The sequence below is a fragment of the Leuciscus leuciscus genome, assembly GCF_965113295.1.
Source record: "Leuciscus leuciscus genome assembly, chromosome: 22".
Lineage (NCBI taxonomy): Eukaryota > Metazoa > Chordata > Actinopteri > Cypriniformes > Leuciscidae > Leuciscus > Leuciscus leuciscus.
Window position 1 is genome coordinate 9,072,364 of NC_138746.1, and position 16,500 is coordinate 9,088,863.

Below are 16,500 nucleotides of genomic sequence, written 5' to 3' on the forward strand. Positions count from 1 at the left end.
TATAATGTTGCCTGGGGTGCCCTTACAATGTTAGTATGATTTTTACATCAAAAATTGTCATAATTTATAAATAAAAGCCATTTTTCCAAGCCTGATTTCAGCCTCAGATTTGAACGCTCTGTTTTAAGGGGCGTGTCTGCAGTGAGACTGCAGTGCAAACGCCCACTGCTGTGATTGGCTGACATGCTTGCATATGAAATAGCTAGTATTACATGAACTCTCTCGAAAACTTTTACTACGTTTTTACTATTACAGCTATCGAGATTAACAAATCGTGAAAAGTATCGTTTAAAGCATTATATTTAAATCTATTCCATCACATGAAAAGTTGCAGCATGATGAGCACTGACTGAGCAGATGACAGACAGTCTGTTGATCGCGTGAATAAAGATTTTATCATTGCAACGCAATTTTTGTAAAATGTTTAGCACAGACACCTAAGCCAGTGGGAAGGGTTGTAGGAACTGCGTCATTAAAAATGAATTTAATCCACTGGTCCCTGATAGCTTGGTCCGTTCTTGGGAGAGAAAAAGCATTTCCGTGTTGATTCTGGCAGTCAACAACAGAGCAACTCACGTGTGCACCACGTTTCTGCATCTTTCACGGTCGAGTGCGTACTTCGAATCGGAATTCAGTAATGGCAGCGCTCGACTGAATATGAGGGGGAGAGGGGCAGGGCGGGCTTCCTGCAGCATAGGTCTGCCGTGTCCATATATGGTATATCCTGAAATTAACATCACGTATTTGAGTGCGCGTGCACGTGGGCTGGTTGACGAACCCAGGGGTAAACAAACGCTTCACTTTTAAATATCGGCTTCCCGGCCAGTGTATAATCGTTAGGCAATCATAACATAAATTTTTTCTCGTGGAAAAGTGAAAATTACAGGTCATGACTCCTTTAACGTTAACGCTAATTTAAACTGTCTGTAAACAAACTCAGACTTCTTTTTGTCAAATTCCAAAATATGTCTGTTAATAGCTAGTTCTACACTGATTTTAAAACACTTCACTGCACGTTAGCAGACAGACACCGAATGCAGAAAACTATTGTAACTATTGCTTTCCAACTAATACAGTAAGTTGACGTGCTACAATTTCTTATACAATGTTACTTTCTTCGTAAAAGGTGTAACTTGTGGTAAATGTGCAAAGATGCCCACAGAACGTGAAAACATATGCTGCAAAGAGACACCCAAGGTAAACTTGTAAAACTATGAACTGTAGGGAGTGCAGCATCTTTTATGAGTAGCTTTTTTTTTATACCGGCATTGAACTGTTCCTGATTGACGAAGCAGTCACTTGTGAAATGTGCAGAACAGACGGTTAAGGTCGAACTAAATTGCTGTGCTGAATAAATAAACATTAGCCACTGTTCTCTTATATTAACGTGATGACTCCGTCTTCCAACCAGATGGAACTGGATAAATATTCTGAATGTTCTGATCCAATCTGACTTCTGACCTGTAATGCTGCCTGAATCATAATCATATACTGTTCGCACGTTGGCCAGAGGAGAACAGGCCCCCGACTGAGCCTGGGTTCTCAAGGTTTTTTTCTCCATTCTGCCACTTTGATGGAGTTTTGGTTCCTTGCCACTGGATGTCACAACAGCTCGTGAAAAGGCACAGCTACTTTATGCAGGCTGTGTGCATTTGTCTGTGGATTGACTGTTTTGAAACTTGTATGGTAGTTACATAGCCCCTAGACCTCTGTTATGAAAAAAGCCAGGAAATTTCAGTTTTGACAATATGGGACCTTTAATATAAATATATATATATATATATATATATATATATATATATATATATATATATTATTTTTTATTTTTTTAAATGTAATTTATTACATGTGATGGCAAAGCTGAATTACAGTGTCACATCGTGATCCTTTTTTTTTCAGGATTATTTGATGAATAGAAAGATCAAGAACAGCATTTATTTGAATGTGTCTATAGTCACTTTTGATCAAATGAATGCATCCCTGATTAATAAAATATTAATTTAATTTATTTAAAAAAAGCTTCCGAACGGTAGTGCATATAACCCTAACTATTCCTTTACAATAGTGTACATAATGTTTAATCTAAAATAAGCTATAGTCGCTGCTAGAGTTCTTAAGAGATCAAGAAAATATGATCACATAACACCGATTTTATCATCACTGCATTGGTTACCTATAAAGTTCCGTATTAATAACAAGGTATTGCTACTGACTTATAAAGCCCTAAACGGCTTAGCTCCAGTCTATTTAACGGATCTTCTATCGCCCTATAATCCATCGCGCTCTTTAAGATCACTAAATTCAAGGCTTTTGGTCATACCTAGGATATCCAGAACCACCAAAGGAGGGAGAGCATTTTCACATTTGGCTCCAAAACTCTGGAATAGTCTTCCTGATACTGTTCGTTGCTCAGACTCGCTCTCCCAGTTTAAAACTAGATTAAAGTCGCATTTCTTCAGCCAGGCATTCATATAATCCTATAGTTCAAACTACAATCCGGCCTCTAGCTCATAAATGCCAGAGGAGAACTGGCCCCCGACTGAGCCTGGGTTCTCCCAAGGTTTTTTTTTTCTCCATTAGGTCACCTGATGGAGTTTTAGGACACCATTAGGTCACTTGATGGAGTTTTTCGGTTCCTTGCCACTGTTGCCTTTGGCTTGCTCAGTTGGGGATATTTTGGGGATATTTAATTTAATTTTATCAATCAATAAATTCCTCTTGAAACAAACTTTGTTGTATTATTTTAATTTAATACTGTGAAGCTGCTTTGATACAATCTGTATTGTGAAAAGCGCTATACAAATAAACTTGACTTGACTTGACTATAGTGAGGCTAGATGTTAACAGAGGACATAAAAAAACATTGAGATTACCCATTGTGATGCACAGCTGAGTGGCCAAAGCGGTTGACGTCATGATGAAGATCTGGATTGGGCAGTATAGTCCACTCATCACAAGCTAGAAAAGAGAAAATGACAGACAAAGCGCATCTCATTTCAGACACATCCACCCACTGATGCTGGGAAACATTTTAGAGACATCACTATAGAGAAGATTGAGCTCATGAATATTAATTAGTTAAGACTAATCATTGCTCCGTAATCTCTACTAGCGTTACCCAATTAATATTCATAAGGCAACTTAACTTGTACATTAAAACTAGGTAACATTTTAATACCACAAAACTTGGGATAAAAGTGAAGGTTTCCAGTTCCCGCAGCTCTGCATCTTTGTAAAATAAACTTGCTGCATTTTCTGAGTTGAACCTTAAAGGGATAGTTCACCCTAAAATGAAAATTAAATCATCATTTACTCACCCTGTTGTGGGTCTAATGCAGTGTGCCATTCTTTATTTTTCGGACCACAAAAAGAGAAATGTAAAAAATAAAGAAAAAAATCCCGCTCGCATTTGTCCGGAGATATTAACTTGACCAACGGCAAAGTTCAGGATTTTCATTAAATTAAATTTTGGTTTGTTTTTCACTAAACCCCATCATATACCCCCAGAACACTTTTAATATACAATAGGTGTCACATGGGACCATTCTGTGATACTTTTACATCTTTTTAAAAAAGCTTAATGCTTTTTTTATTTTATTTCTTCTTTTGTGGTCTGAAAAAGAAAGAATGGCATATAGCATTACAACAAAACCAGGACGAGTAAAAGATGACTTCATTTTCATTTTAGAGTGAACTATCTCTTTAATATCATATCATCTCTTTCCTACATGTTAAATAGAATGAGTTAGCGGCTAATCTAACTGAAGTAAGAGAAGCATGAAGAGAAATGGCTGCTATTAGTGCAGTGTGTGTGTGACAAGTCACTGCCCTCTGCTGGCAACATTTCTGACAAATGGAATTCCGCATCCTTGTGTGGGCCAGTATAATTGAGTTCAGCTCGTAAGGACAGAGCAATTACCCTCAGGGCCGAGACAGGCCTCTACTTAATTACAGATTACCACAGCACTAGCCTGCATCTCTAAAGAGAAGTTGGCATGGGAAGAACAAGAGAAAGAAATTTAGAAGAGGAGCGATATATAATGATGAATAAGAAAACGCAGACACTTCTGATGTGTTTGAAGCTTCTTGTGTAATATATAGGCACTACAAACTTCTCAAAGACGCTCTAAATTCCCACCCACGAATCATATTCTGCTTGCAGTGCATCTAGTCTGACATCATAGTATCCCTCATTATCTACATGAAAAGCGAATACCAGCAGACAGGCATGTCTACTACGATCCCTGGAGATTATAAAACTCAAACGTGTCACTCATAAAATAATGGCTTTAAGATCACGCATCTTTCTGCTAGAGCCCCCCTGATGAGTGCATTTCAGTCTCTAATGGCTTGCTGCTACACGCACAGAAATCCAATTATGCTTTCTGAGCAAGTGTCTCCTCTGCTTTTCAATATTGTGAAAGATAGACATATTATACTATATACGCAATAAGTAAGAGGATGCAGGAAGTCAATGGTATAGAACTTGAAAAGTTGTGGTAGGCTGACCAAAATTAAAACCATAATCATATACAATTTAGTTTTTTAGCTGGAAATTCAATTTGGGAAGGCCAATTTTTTAATATTCAGGGAATTATGTCCTTTATCTAGGGCTGTGAAACGATTAATCGCATCCAAAATAAAAGTTTGTGTTTACATAATATATGTGTGTGTACTGTGCATAATTATTTTGTATATATAAATACACACACATGAATGTATACATTTAAGAAATTTTATTTATTTATATATAAATATTTATATAAGCAACTATTTCTTAAATATATGCATGTGTGTATATTTATATATACAAAATAATTATGCACACTGCACAGTTCACACACATATATTATGTAAACACACTTTTATTTTGGATGTGATTAATCGTGATTAATCGTTTCACAGCCCTACTCCAATCTTTTTTTTTTTTTTTTACCATCTGTATTTGGAACTTGATGTACGCAATATAACAGTGTTTATAAAAAAAAGAACAAAAGCTCACAGCAAGACAAATGTTTGGTGTGAAAACTTGGGTGCGATAAATTTTTTTTTTTTTTTAAAGAACGACTGTAAACGTGTCTGCATCAACATGAATAATCACAAAACATTGCAGTAGATTTTTTTTTATGGAAAGATGTTCTTATCTATTTTCCATCACACTGCTGAGAAAACTAGATAACCAATAAGATTTGAGCTTTGGTCACTTCGGTTGCACTTTTGCCAAGATCCGCTGCTGGTCCAAAAAACAGCTAAAAATCGGGAAATAGCTCTCTTGTTTCGGTACGCTTTTATGTGGAATTGTAAAGACAAAAATCATCAGTTTGAGAGAGATTGTTGGACTTCCTTTCTTCTCTGTGACAAGCAGGTGTCAGAAATGGAAGGTTGCAAACCACTTTGTGTACCAGGTTGCCCGGGCTATTTCTGCAGGTCTATAAGTGCCACCTACTGTCACAAAGTGAACTTGCATTTTCATTCAGCCAGCATGTTGGTTTTTACACATTTGGCTGAACAGACACACTGCATGCGAAAATCAGACAGAATTTTTGCGCCGAACATCTAAGTTGGTGTAAATGGGCCTTTAAAGTCACATTATCGTCAAAACAAAAGACTCAGGAATAAAACCTACTCTTAATTCTGACTGGATAAAGCTCAACTTATACTTCGGCTGTCTGTGTTACGGGGCGGTCTCAATTTTTGAGACGGTGCGCGTACAACAGCTCATGCGCAAGTTGAATGTTGAGATAGAAGAGCCCACTAGGTGGCAACACACAGTTGTGATGTACTGTGCAGTAGCCGAAGAGAATGTGCAAAGAGCAATACAAAACCGTAAACAAAGAAGCATATCCTTTTCCAACGTTTTTGTTTTGATTCTTGTTTTAAACTTTGCAAGCAATGGCAGATACGCTACTTTTCTTCTTCTATCATTGCTGCCCTCTGACATCTGGTACAAAAAAAAAGTAAATGTACTGGGCATGTGTCGAACGCGTCCATCTGTGCTAATCCGTGGTTGAGTATACTGTAAAAAACTGTGCAGACACGACTGTACGCGAGATGGAGGATAATGCGAATGCTACACAGAAGTACAGGAGATGTGTGATTTGAATATTCAGGTGACAAAGACTGTTTGGTACTCACCCAGGTTGTATGCTATAAAATCTGAGGAGAAGCACTTCGCTCCGTGGCTCATTGAAGTGTCATTGTGCGTGTTCCCTCCAAAGACCAATATGTTCCCGCCAACGATCACCGACGTGTGGAGGTAACGGAAGAAACCACTGTCCCTCAGAATCAACCTACAGGTCAATAAGCAACATCATCAGCAGAAACCCAGAGAAAGCAACAGAACAAAGTCCAACTATGTTCAGAATAGCGCACTAGCATACTACACACTATTTGTAGTAGCCTATAGATCATGTACACTGTAGCTTTCTGTATGAATGTACACTACCTTTCAAAAGTTTGAGGTTGGTAAGATTTATTTAAGTGTTTTTAAAAAGCTCTCTTTGCTCACCAAAGCTTCACTTATTTGATCAAAATACAGTAAAAACAATACTATGAAATATTAAATTCAAAAATAAAACTTTAAAAAAATGTTTTACATTTTTTTTTACATATATTTTAAAACGTAAACCCTACTCATTCTAATATACTGATTTGCAGCTCAAGAAACATTTATTATTATTATCAATATTTTTTGTCAAAACCTTGAAACTGTTTTTTTCACCTCAGGATTCTTTTATGAATAGTAGTAATACAGATTTTTAATACCGTGTCAGCATATGAGGCTATCTTCATGACAAAAACAAAGCTACAAATCTACAAGAGTTGCATAATTACAAAAAACACAGCAGTTAATATTAATGTAAAAGTATTAATAAAGATGTTTTACATTAACATATGGTAAAAATGATCAAATCTTTTCTGGTAAAAGCTCACTAAACAAGTTCTTTAATGAATACGAAGTTCAAAAGAATAGCATTTATTTAAAATAGAAACATTTTGTAACCGTCTTTACTGTCACTTTTGATTAATCTAATGCACCCTTGTTGAATAATTTTTTTCTTTTTAATCTTATCTCAAACATTTGAACAGTAGTGTATTCCATTTATAGTGTGCTGAATCAGTAATATATCAATGAGGTAATATTTTGTGATATTATTATTTAATTTAATTGTACACTGCAAAAAATGCTTTTCTTACTTAGTATTTTTGTTTTGTTTCCAGTCCAAATATCTAAAAATTCTTAAATCAAGAAGCATTTACTAGAGAAGTAAAATGACATAAGAAATTCTATTTTGTTTTAAGGTAAAAAGAAAGTACTTTAAGTAATTTTGGCTTAAAACAAGCAAAATTATCTGCCAATGGGGTAAGCAAAAAAATCTGAATAAGAATGGAAAACTAGAAAAAAAATCTGAATTCGAAAAAAAAACCAAGATTTTTTTGCTTACTCCATTGGCAGATAATTTTGCTTGTTTTAAACAAAAATTACTTAAAGTACTTACTTTTTACCTTAAAACAAAATAGAATTTCTTATGTCATTTTACTTCTCTAGTAAATGCTTCTTGATTTAAGAATTTTTAGATATTTGGACTGGAAACAAAACAAAAATACTAACTAAGAAAGCATTTTTTGCAGTGTAAGAGTTATATTTTTTCTTTTTCACAGTATTAGTGCAAATGCAAATGCAAAATAAGCAACTAAATTTTAAGCATAGCCTTAAAATGATCATAATCATGATTGAAGTCAAAATGCAGTCAGTGTTGATATTAAAAGGTCTAATGCCACTCAACGCACCACATTTTGTTGTCCACATCATAGCGGTACAGGTCTCCGGCCAGGCCATATTTATTGGCGCTGAAAGCTTTGTAGCCTCCATGGATGTAGATGGAGCGTGTTTGAGGGTCGTACACACTGCTGTGCCCATAGCCACCCTGAACCAGTGCCCCACGAGTCTCTAGAACACTCCATGTATTCTTTACTGCAAAGGGAACAGTGAAAAGTATGACAGTTAGTGAAGGAAGAAACGTAACAAGAAATAGTTATAAATATTTTGATGTTGCTCTTTCATTACAACACCAGAGGGCAGTAGAGATCAAAATACAATTACTGCTAACAAGGTCAGGACAGGGATAACTGTCACTTGAGGAAGGACTACATCAGAGGTTTTGATTCAAACACCTAATTGAATAAATGCTTGTTTCCCCTAGCTGTAGTTTTTTAAGTTAATTTAAAATCACACTGGCTCCAGTGTACTCTCCCTTGCACAAATGACAAACAATCGACAATGATTTATTTTCCAACTGCAAAACATTTCACACAAATTGAAAAATTATTTCAAAAAGGGGCCTTGTTTTAATTTTAGTCACATTTTATTTTAACATAGTCAGTCTATGCGGTACCCAGCGGTCTGATTCATCAGACAGAAACTAGGTCACAACTGTTCACTGTGACTTTCAGTCCAGGACAGCACTCAATTTTCTGAAAAGGATTATGGTGCTTTCACATGGGATGATGAATTCTTCCTTTCAAACAGCTAGACTGAATGAAACCGGTGTCCTGGGGCCTGTTTTTAAAAGGTACTTTTTTTTTTTTAAAGAAGGGATTTTTTACATGCCATCTTAAAAATGTGATGTGCATGAATTGTGCGCTGAATTGTGATTATATTTGAGAAATCCTATCTATCTATCTATCTATCTATCTATCTATCTATCTATCTATCTATCTATCTATCTATCTATCTATCTATCTATCTATCTATCTATCTATCTATCTATCTATCTATCTATCTATCTATCTATCTATCTATCTATCTATCTATCTATCTATCTATCTATCTATCTATCCATCAAAAGTAATATTGCAAAGTACACACAAAATGTTAACTGTAAAATACAAACACTATAAAATTTAAGCAGTGACCACTTACTGCTTTTGATCAAATGAACACAAAAAGAACATTTAAAAGGTACCAACATAAAAATATGAAGAAAATGATATATGGCAACTTCATTGCAATATTTACAATATTTACAATTTTTTACCGACAGCAAAATCACAATAATTTTATTATAATACATTATTATCACAATAATAATGTAAATATTCAATGTATATCCCTGTCTTGTACTTTAACATCAGTACTGCGTGCTACTGACCAATGTCGTATTGCTGCACTCGGCTGATGTATCCATAAAGAGGGCAGTGTCCGAAGACGACCAGTATGACGGGCTCCGATCCATCGAGACTGAGCTGGACGGTGTGTGCAGAGTGGCCCACGACTGCATACTGTTCTTTAGCGTTCGGATTTAGCAAAACCCACGACTGGTTCCGCGTGTGGAACACCCACAGTTCTGATGTCACGTTTCCTGTGGAGTCAATCTTCCCACCGTACATGTAGATTTTATCCTGTATGCATACACACAAAGACAAATAACTTAAGAGATCAGAGAGAAACAGGTCTCAGTTCAATGTGTGTTCAGAATAAATACAGCAAGCTTGCACATAAAAAAAAACATGAAATATGAAATACACTGTATACTGAAGGTATAATCTAAAACTAGAAGATGAAAGCATTAAAACTATCCTTAAATAAGCCTGGAAGACGATTAATAATCATTTTGGCTTTGTCTAGACATTATAATGAAGATTTTAGAGTAGAAGAACACCATTCAACATCATTTCATCCATTAACAAACCTCATGCAGAGAGAGAGAATGACCGTAGCGTCCAGTTATAGAGTTGACAGACCGGTTTAACGACATCCAGCTTTGAGAGGAGATGTTGAACCTGAGTCACAGTAAAGGAGAAAGTGAAACTCAGAGCCAGTAAAGTTATTATCCTATGATGTGTGTGTGTGTGTGTGTGTGTGTGTGTATGTGTGTATGTGTGTGTGGTGTACTCACGCAGTCACCATCTGGTAGTGTGTGTAGTTGAACACATGTCCACCTATCACCCACATCACGTCTTCATGAACCACAGCCTTGTGGGACGCCCGCGCCAAACCATGGCTGCTGTATTCCTCACGTGTCCAGAACGAAACATTTCCTGGGACAGTTATTGAACAGTCCAGACCTAAAATACACACACGTTCTGACTGTTACTTGGGCAGGGTAAGCTAAAAATATTCTGGATATTGATCAAAGGTGACAGTAAATATCTTTATAATGTTACAAAATATTTATATTTAAAATAAGAATTCTATTCATCAAAGAACACTGAAAAAAAATGCATCATGGTTTCCACAAATATATTAAGCAGTACAACTGTTTGCAACAAATGATTTCTGAAGTATACCTTATAAATACAGTAAGCTGAGCCTTGTATAAAACTAACTCCAAGTTGCAAATCATAGTTTACATCGACGATACATATAGTCACATTTTAATATTGCGATATCTCGAAAAAACAATGTATCGTTACACCCCTGTTTGGAGTAAAGGAGAATATTGCAGAATGGCTTGCTTCCCACAAATGAAAAGTTGTTTCCAAAAGAGGAATATCAGATGTTATTTTTAAACAAGACAATGCTCCTGCCCAAATTGCAAAACCAACCAAGAAGTGGCTTGAGAACAAGTCCATCAGGCTCATATTTTGGTCCAGATTTGAACCCTATAGTGAATATTTGGTCTCATATTAAACTCAAACTAACTGGGTGACATTTTTCAACTACTCGTGAACCGTTTAAATCCATTAACATTGAGTGGAACAACAGTATTTGTACAATTCTTGCTAACTTACAGACCAGTTATTTGTGATTAAAAAGACCATATTTGGATTTTCATAAATAGATTTATAGGAATGTTATTAAATATTATTCCTCTGATGACAAATCAGCTTTTATCACTGTTGACTAACTTACTGCTTTTACTCTATTTTTTTTCCTTTTTCTTTTTTTTAACAAATAACTGCAGTCGGTGTGAAAACTTTTGAACTAATGTTTATTATGAATATTCACTATATTTCTCAGTCCAAGCTGTCATTTACTCTTATTAAACATGCAGTTTTTGCTTTGAATGGAACATTATGCAAATCAAACACGAAATGTACATTAGTAATCAAGCAGTGAAAGTCAACTTTAATTTTATGTTCTTAAAAAAAACATGGCTAATTGCCTAAATTTACAGAAATATAAAACACTAAAACTACAGAAGAGAGCTGTGCTTGAAAACGTATAAAACGACAGGAAACCAGGAAGCAACTTGAAATATGAGTCAGCCCTGAGTGCAGCTCAACCTGTTGTTCACAGATGGGCAATTATACACTTCCACAGATCTGTGCCTCTGACGGGACGGGAGAGAGAGGAAGAGGACAGAGAGAGACAGAATGAGCTCAGATTCCCACACATGGCTCAGTAGGCAGCAGTGTTCTCCTTAAGACTAAGGTTCAGTGGCTCCAAGTCATATTTAACATAATTACAATAAAAAAAGTTCATGTCTTCGTCAACCTCGTGATTACAAGTTGGAAACTCACAATTATGAAACCTCATACTTGTGATGTAATATATTAAGAGTCAGAATGGCAGCGGCCTCAACAGCTATAGTAAGTTAGGAAGAACTCAAAATTACATTTTACTGTAGCTGATGCTACATGGTGTACTTTCATTGGTAAACAGTTCTGGAGAGCAAACAGAGGTGTAGTAATGTAGTTGTGTCATGAAGCTGGGTGGGCGGAGCGAATGTGAATGAGAGACACTTGCACGACACACCGGTCGAGTCCCACGAAGGAACCTCAGAAGAGCAAGCGAGTGCCAGGCCTGGGACATTTACAGGCGTTGGACATTTACGTTGCTGTTTTATTATGTTTATATGCGGCAGTCGGCATCCTCCTTCCCTGAACCTTGAGCTTTGCTACAATAGTGATAAAATAACTCAATGGTCATCAATCATAGGTACATTTAGATGTTATAAGCATTTCCATAGAAACAATTAGTGAGCCTGAGGTGATGATTGGGTGTTTCAAGTATGGGGACTAGAAAATATACTTTTTCGAATATTTTTGGAATATAACAGCCAAAGGGTTAGCTTCATAGCTAGCATTTTTCACATCCTAAATAAATACAATTAAATACATTTTAAATATAAGTTTGTTTGGGAATTACACAAATTATATTCTTTATTTTCCTCACACATCATATTCATGACATTTCATCCGTGCACACTGTGGGACAGGCATACTAATAATATTAGAAATTAGATCATTTTTAACCAATAAAGAAAGAAAATGACCAATGATCATTTCACTCTTTGTTTATTTCATCAGAATTTCTAACTTGTCATTTTTTATATTTGATTTTCATGGTTTAAATTGTAAAGTCTGGGTATGAGACAAGAGTCAAATCTGAAAAGATGAATTTGAAAAGATGCTAATATAAAACAGATGTGTGAGAATAAATGATAAATGAAGCATGTATGAATACATTCACTATCGTAGCCAAAATTTCAACTTAAATGTCAAACTTTCTAGATATAGTGGTTCTTGCCAATAATTTTTGCAAAACCCTAAGTATTAACCTTTGGTGCATAACTTGCCCCTGTGCTACAGACATAAATTATACCTCAACTTTTGTAACGGAAGTCAGTCCAACCCAATGTGAGAAAATCACTCGCATATGCAACCAAATTTCACACTTTGCGACTAAAACTTTTTTTTTTAATAAGCCAATAAGCAAGTAAATTGCAGGGCTCGACAGGACTGCCTGATGACCAAGAGTTGACAGAACTGTCACTGTCCCGATTGGACCAGACCAGTGCTGCATCGTCATTAAAGTTTATAATTTGCACGTGTTTTTTACCCTTGCCTATTTAAACATTCAAGCACAAGAAGACCGAAAGATAACTCGCGCGTATCTGACAAAAGTCCAGAAATCCTGATTTGAGCCCTTTCACATCTTGAGCTTGAACAGACAATTTCACACAAAATTATGTAAAAATGCCTGTCTTGGTGTGTATCCTAGTAAACATAATAAATAATGTTTTAAGTGAATGTAAACAGGCGAGATAGAAAATGCATGTTTAACAGTATCAGTATATTGGATCTGTGCAGTGTCTTAAAGTGACACTGCAAGTTTTTAATGTTAATAAAAAAATCAATCACTCAATGCTCGTGACTGAATAACTCTGTACCTAATGTGTATCTAACTACTGTTAAGGCCCTGATTTACTCACGGCGAAGTTATTTGTCGTTCTTCGCTTGGGGGTAAAACGAAGTTGGAAATACGTGACCAGCGACATATACCGTTATCAAACATGTGATGACGCCCACACTGCTGAGAGCGACGTTAATATGAATATGTAAATATGTGATGCGCGCATTCCTCTCTCAAAAACAAAATAAGCACAATGAAATAGAGAAAACAGCAAGCATTTTTTTAAAGCATAAGAAAAGCATTTGATCATAGCAACGTGGATGTGTTTGCACGAGCTCTGCACTTAATACAATAAATTGCTTAAAAATCAAGCAGCTTTATCATATTAAACACCTACCTTTTTCGTAATCACCACGGACCAATGGTAGTTTACCAGCTGGAGCAAACTTTTACGGAAAGTGTGCTATGGCAAGCTGTTTCGAACTCCAAACGAACTTCGTTTTGACCTGATTTTGTTTGAAATGATGTCACATCAGTTTGTTCTTCGATTTCACTTGAAGTATCGGGCCTTTAGATCTACCTGAAATCACTGTATATACGTAATTTTTATCTTTGTTCTATTGTGTTTATTTGTACCATTGCATTGTTTGTAGTTTGATTATTTGTTCTCATTACAGACTGTTTACGTGTCCTAGTTTGAAATTTATATTTTATATTTATGTCTATTTTTTTCATTTGATTCTTCTTGCATTCCATGCAAAAAGTCTGGAGAGTCTAGCCAATGGCGACTCAAGCTTCAGTGTGTCCGTAGAGGGTTGCAGTCTGTGTCCTGTTTTGGTGCTGGCAGGATTAGTTGTCTAGCACTCTTCGTACTGCTTGTTGATAAATGTGTGCTAAAATTGACATTTTTATGGACATTTTATTAGGACACACCTTTTTAAAGACCTTAAACTGCCTGTATTTTTGCACATTTGACTTATCGGAACTCATCAGATTAAGCCAAGAATTAGAACATAAGCATTTTACCAAAACACAGCCCTAGGACAAACAGTCTCAGTACATAGAGTACCATCTTTCAAGCAAACCCAAACAAAACTAGAGGCGGAGAGATTGAGACAAAGATCTGTAGTCAGAACTGTGAGAGGCGAGGGGAAAGAGAGGCAGGAAACAATTAGGGAACCAAAAAGGAACCAAAAAGGATCTACACATTCCAAGAACTGTGAGTGAATTACAAAACATTTACAAACAAAACTGATGATGAACAGATTCCTTATGACTCTTAATAGTGATTTTAACCGACTACACAGAATTCACCCTCAAAAATTCCTGAAATGACTCGCTCTTTAGTTTTTTTTTTTTGTGTGTCCAGTTGTGTTTTGAGTAGATTATGGTCATTTCTATGTTTCTACACAAGCTACGCCTTACCTTGCCACCCTGGTTTGCATTGGCATCGTTTGGCGCTGCTTTCACACTGTCCCCGGAGAGGGAAGCCACAGTCAGAAGAGCAGTAGGGCACATCACAGGCCTGTCCTTTCCAGCCATCCTCACATATACACTGCACCGACTCACTGGAATTCCCCACCCGACACTCCCCACGGTCAGAGCAGTTATTGGGGCATGTATTCAACCTGGGTAGAGCAGAAAGACAGAAAAATAAATGCAATGGGAAATGTCATATCGGTGTTGGTCTAGCATTGTTTGGACAACCTAGTCAACTTCCTGCTAACAGCTTATTACAGGTAGCCCAACCCCAAACTCATGTGATTGATCGAGATAGTTGACATGTCAGACTGCTCAAACAGAGCAATGTTTTGATAGAGCCGCAGTGAGAACAGTGCTGCTATGGTTAACTAGGGCTGCACATCATCAAAGTTGCGAATTTAACTTGTGCACAAAACTGGAACATTGCATAAAACACTTGCGATAAAAAACCATGTGTTTAAAGAGAACAAAACCGTCACTTCCTGGGAAAATGGAAGTTGCTGCAATCGGGGAAGCCACTGTAGATCTTTATTCCTATCATAAATCACCAGTGCGCAGACGAAATACAAACGCTCTCGTATTATCTTGCGTTTGGGAACGCAATCTTGTGAGACACTTCAGAGATCATTATTCCAAATCATTCTGATGACATTCTTTGGCTCAAACATTTCTGAAAGACCAAACCAACATTTGAGATGCTGTGCAATGAAATTGGTCCGCTGGTTAGTCCAGTTATCCAATCACATCCTCTGTTGAGGAAAAGTCAAGTGAGTTTTTCGTTGCACATCGAGGGATTTATTCGGTAAATGCGTTTCCATCGTAGTTTATGCATGTCTTTTCGGATATATATATACATATTTTTTTTCTACCTCAATTAAAGGGGTAGTATTAATACTCATTTTTACAATATTGAAAATAAGTCTCTGTTGTCCCCAGAGAGTGTATGTGAAGTTTTAGCTCAAAATACCCCACAGATAATTTTGTACAGCATGTTAAAGTTGAGCAGCTGCTCTCAGCACAGAGGGCGGAGCTTCAACAGCTCATGTGTGTTAGCAGCTCCTCACGCAGACAAGCACTAAAATGTCAGAAACTGATCTGCCTTATGTTCAAACCGAAGTCGGACAATGATGGAGAGACTCAAGTGACAACAGGATGTTTCTGAATGGTTAGTTGATGAATTTATGTTGTTGATGTGGAGTTAACCATCTTCAAGTCATTGATTAGCATATTCTGTCATGATAATTTATAAATCGCTGTGTGGGAACTGTTATAAGATGCCTACAGAGTGACATGCTATTGCATTTGTGTTACGTACTGTATTGCATGTGAAAAGACGGATGCAACAGCTTGAGCAGACTCACAAATGTGCTCGTCTAAAACAACTCTTCCTCTTCTCAACATGGACTGTTCCCGGGGGGTTTATGTAAATTTTAGGGTTGGTGATGTTGCCAGCCGTTAGTTTAAAAGCAAATATCTTCCTCTGATTTGAACTTTGAGCGTTGTAACTTTGCAGATGTTGTTTATGCTCAAACAGCAACATTACACACTAACTTAAGTTAGAAAAGTGGAATCATACCCAACCACCCCTTTAAGCATTTATATGATTTTTAAGAGTATTTCAGCATATCCATCCAGCATTTTTTTAGGCAATATCCAAAAAATAGGTGAGTGAAAACATAGCTAGTCATGTTTCATGTTCTTTAAGCACTAACTCATCAGTTTATTCTCTGCTATTTAGGGCTGGGTATCGTTAAAAAAATGTCGATACCAATACCGATACCGATACCTTGATTTCGATACCGGTTCCTGAACGATACTTTTTTCGATACCAATTTTATGAAATCCATTTGAACAAGATTACATAACACATTACCTCAGAAAAACTGTGGTTTTATTTTTTCAGTTTGACTCATGCTCCTTAGTCAGTCCAGAAAGGA

The 16,500-nt window shown here is 36.5% G+C and overlaps 1 protein-coding gene across 2 annotated transcripts in view; it reads right to left on the bottom strand.

Annotated features, from left to right (window-relative positions):
- Positions 1-16,500, bottom strand: part of atrn (attractin) — a 58,893-nt gene that overhangs the window by 15,014 nt on the left and 27,379 nt on the right. For both annotated transcript variants that reach the window (XM_082153610.1, XM_082153611.1), the window contains exons 5-11: positions 14,507-14,709; positions 9,900-10,068; positions 9,693-9,783; positions 9,153-9,402; positions 7,792-7,975; positions 6,136-6,290; positions 2,874-2,958 (exon numbers count right to left, since the gene is read on the bottom strand). In XM_082153610.1, the coding sequence (XP_082009736.1) occupies positions 2,874-2,958; positions 6,136-6,290; positions 7,792-7,975; positions 9,153-9,402; positions 9,693-9,783; positions 9,900-10,068; positions 14,507-14,709 (1,137 nt within the window). The remainder of the gene's footprint in view (positions 1-2,873; positions 2,959-6,135; positions 6,291-7,791; positions 7,976-9,152; positions 9,403-9,692; positions 9,784-9,899; positions 10,069-14,506; positions 14,710-16,500) is intronic.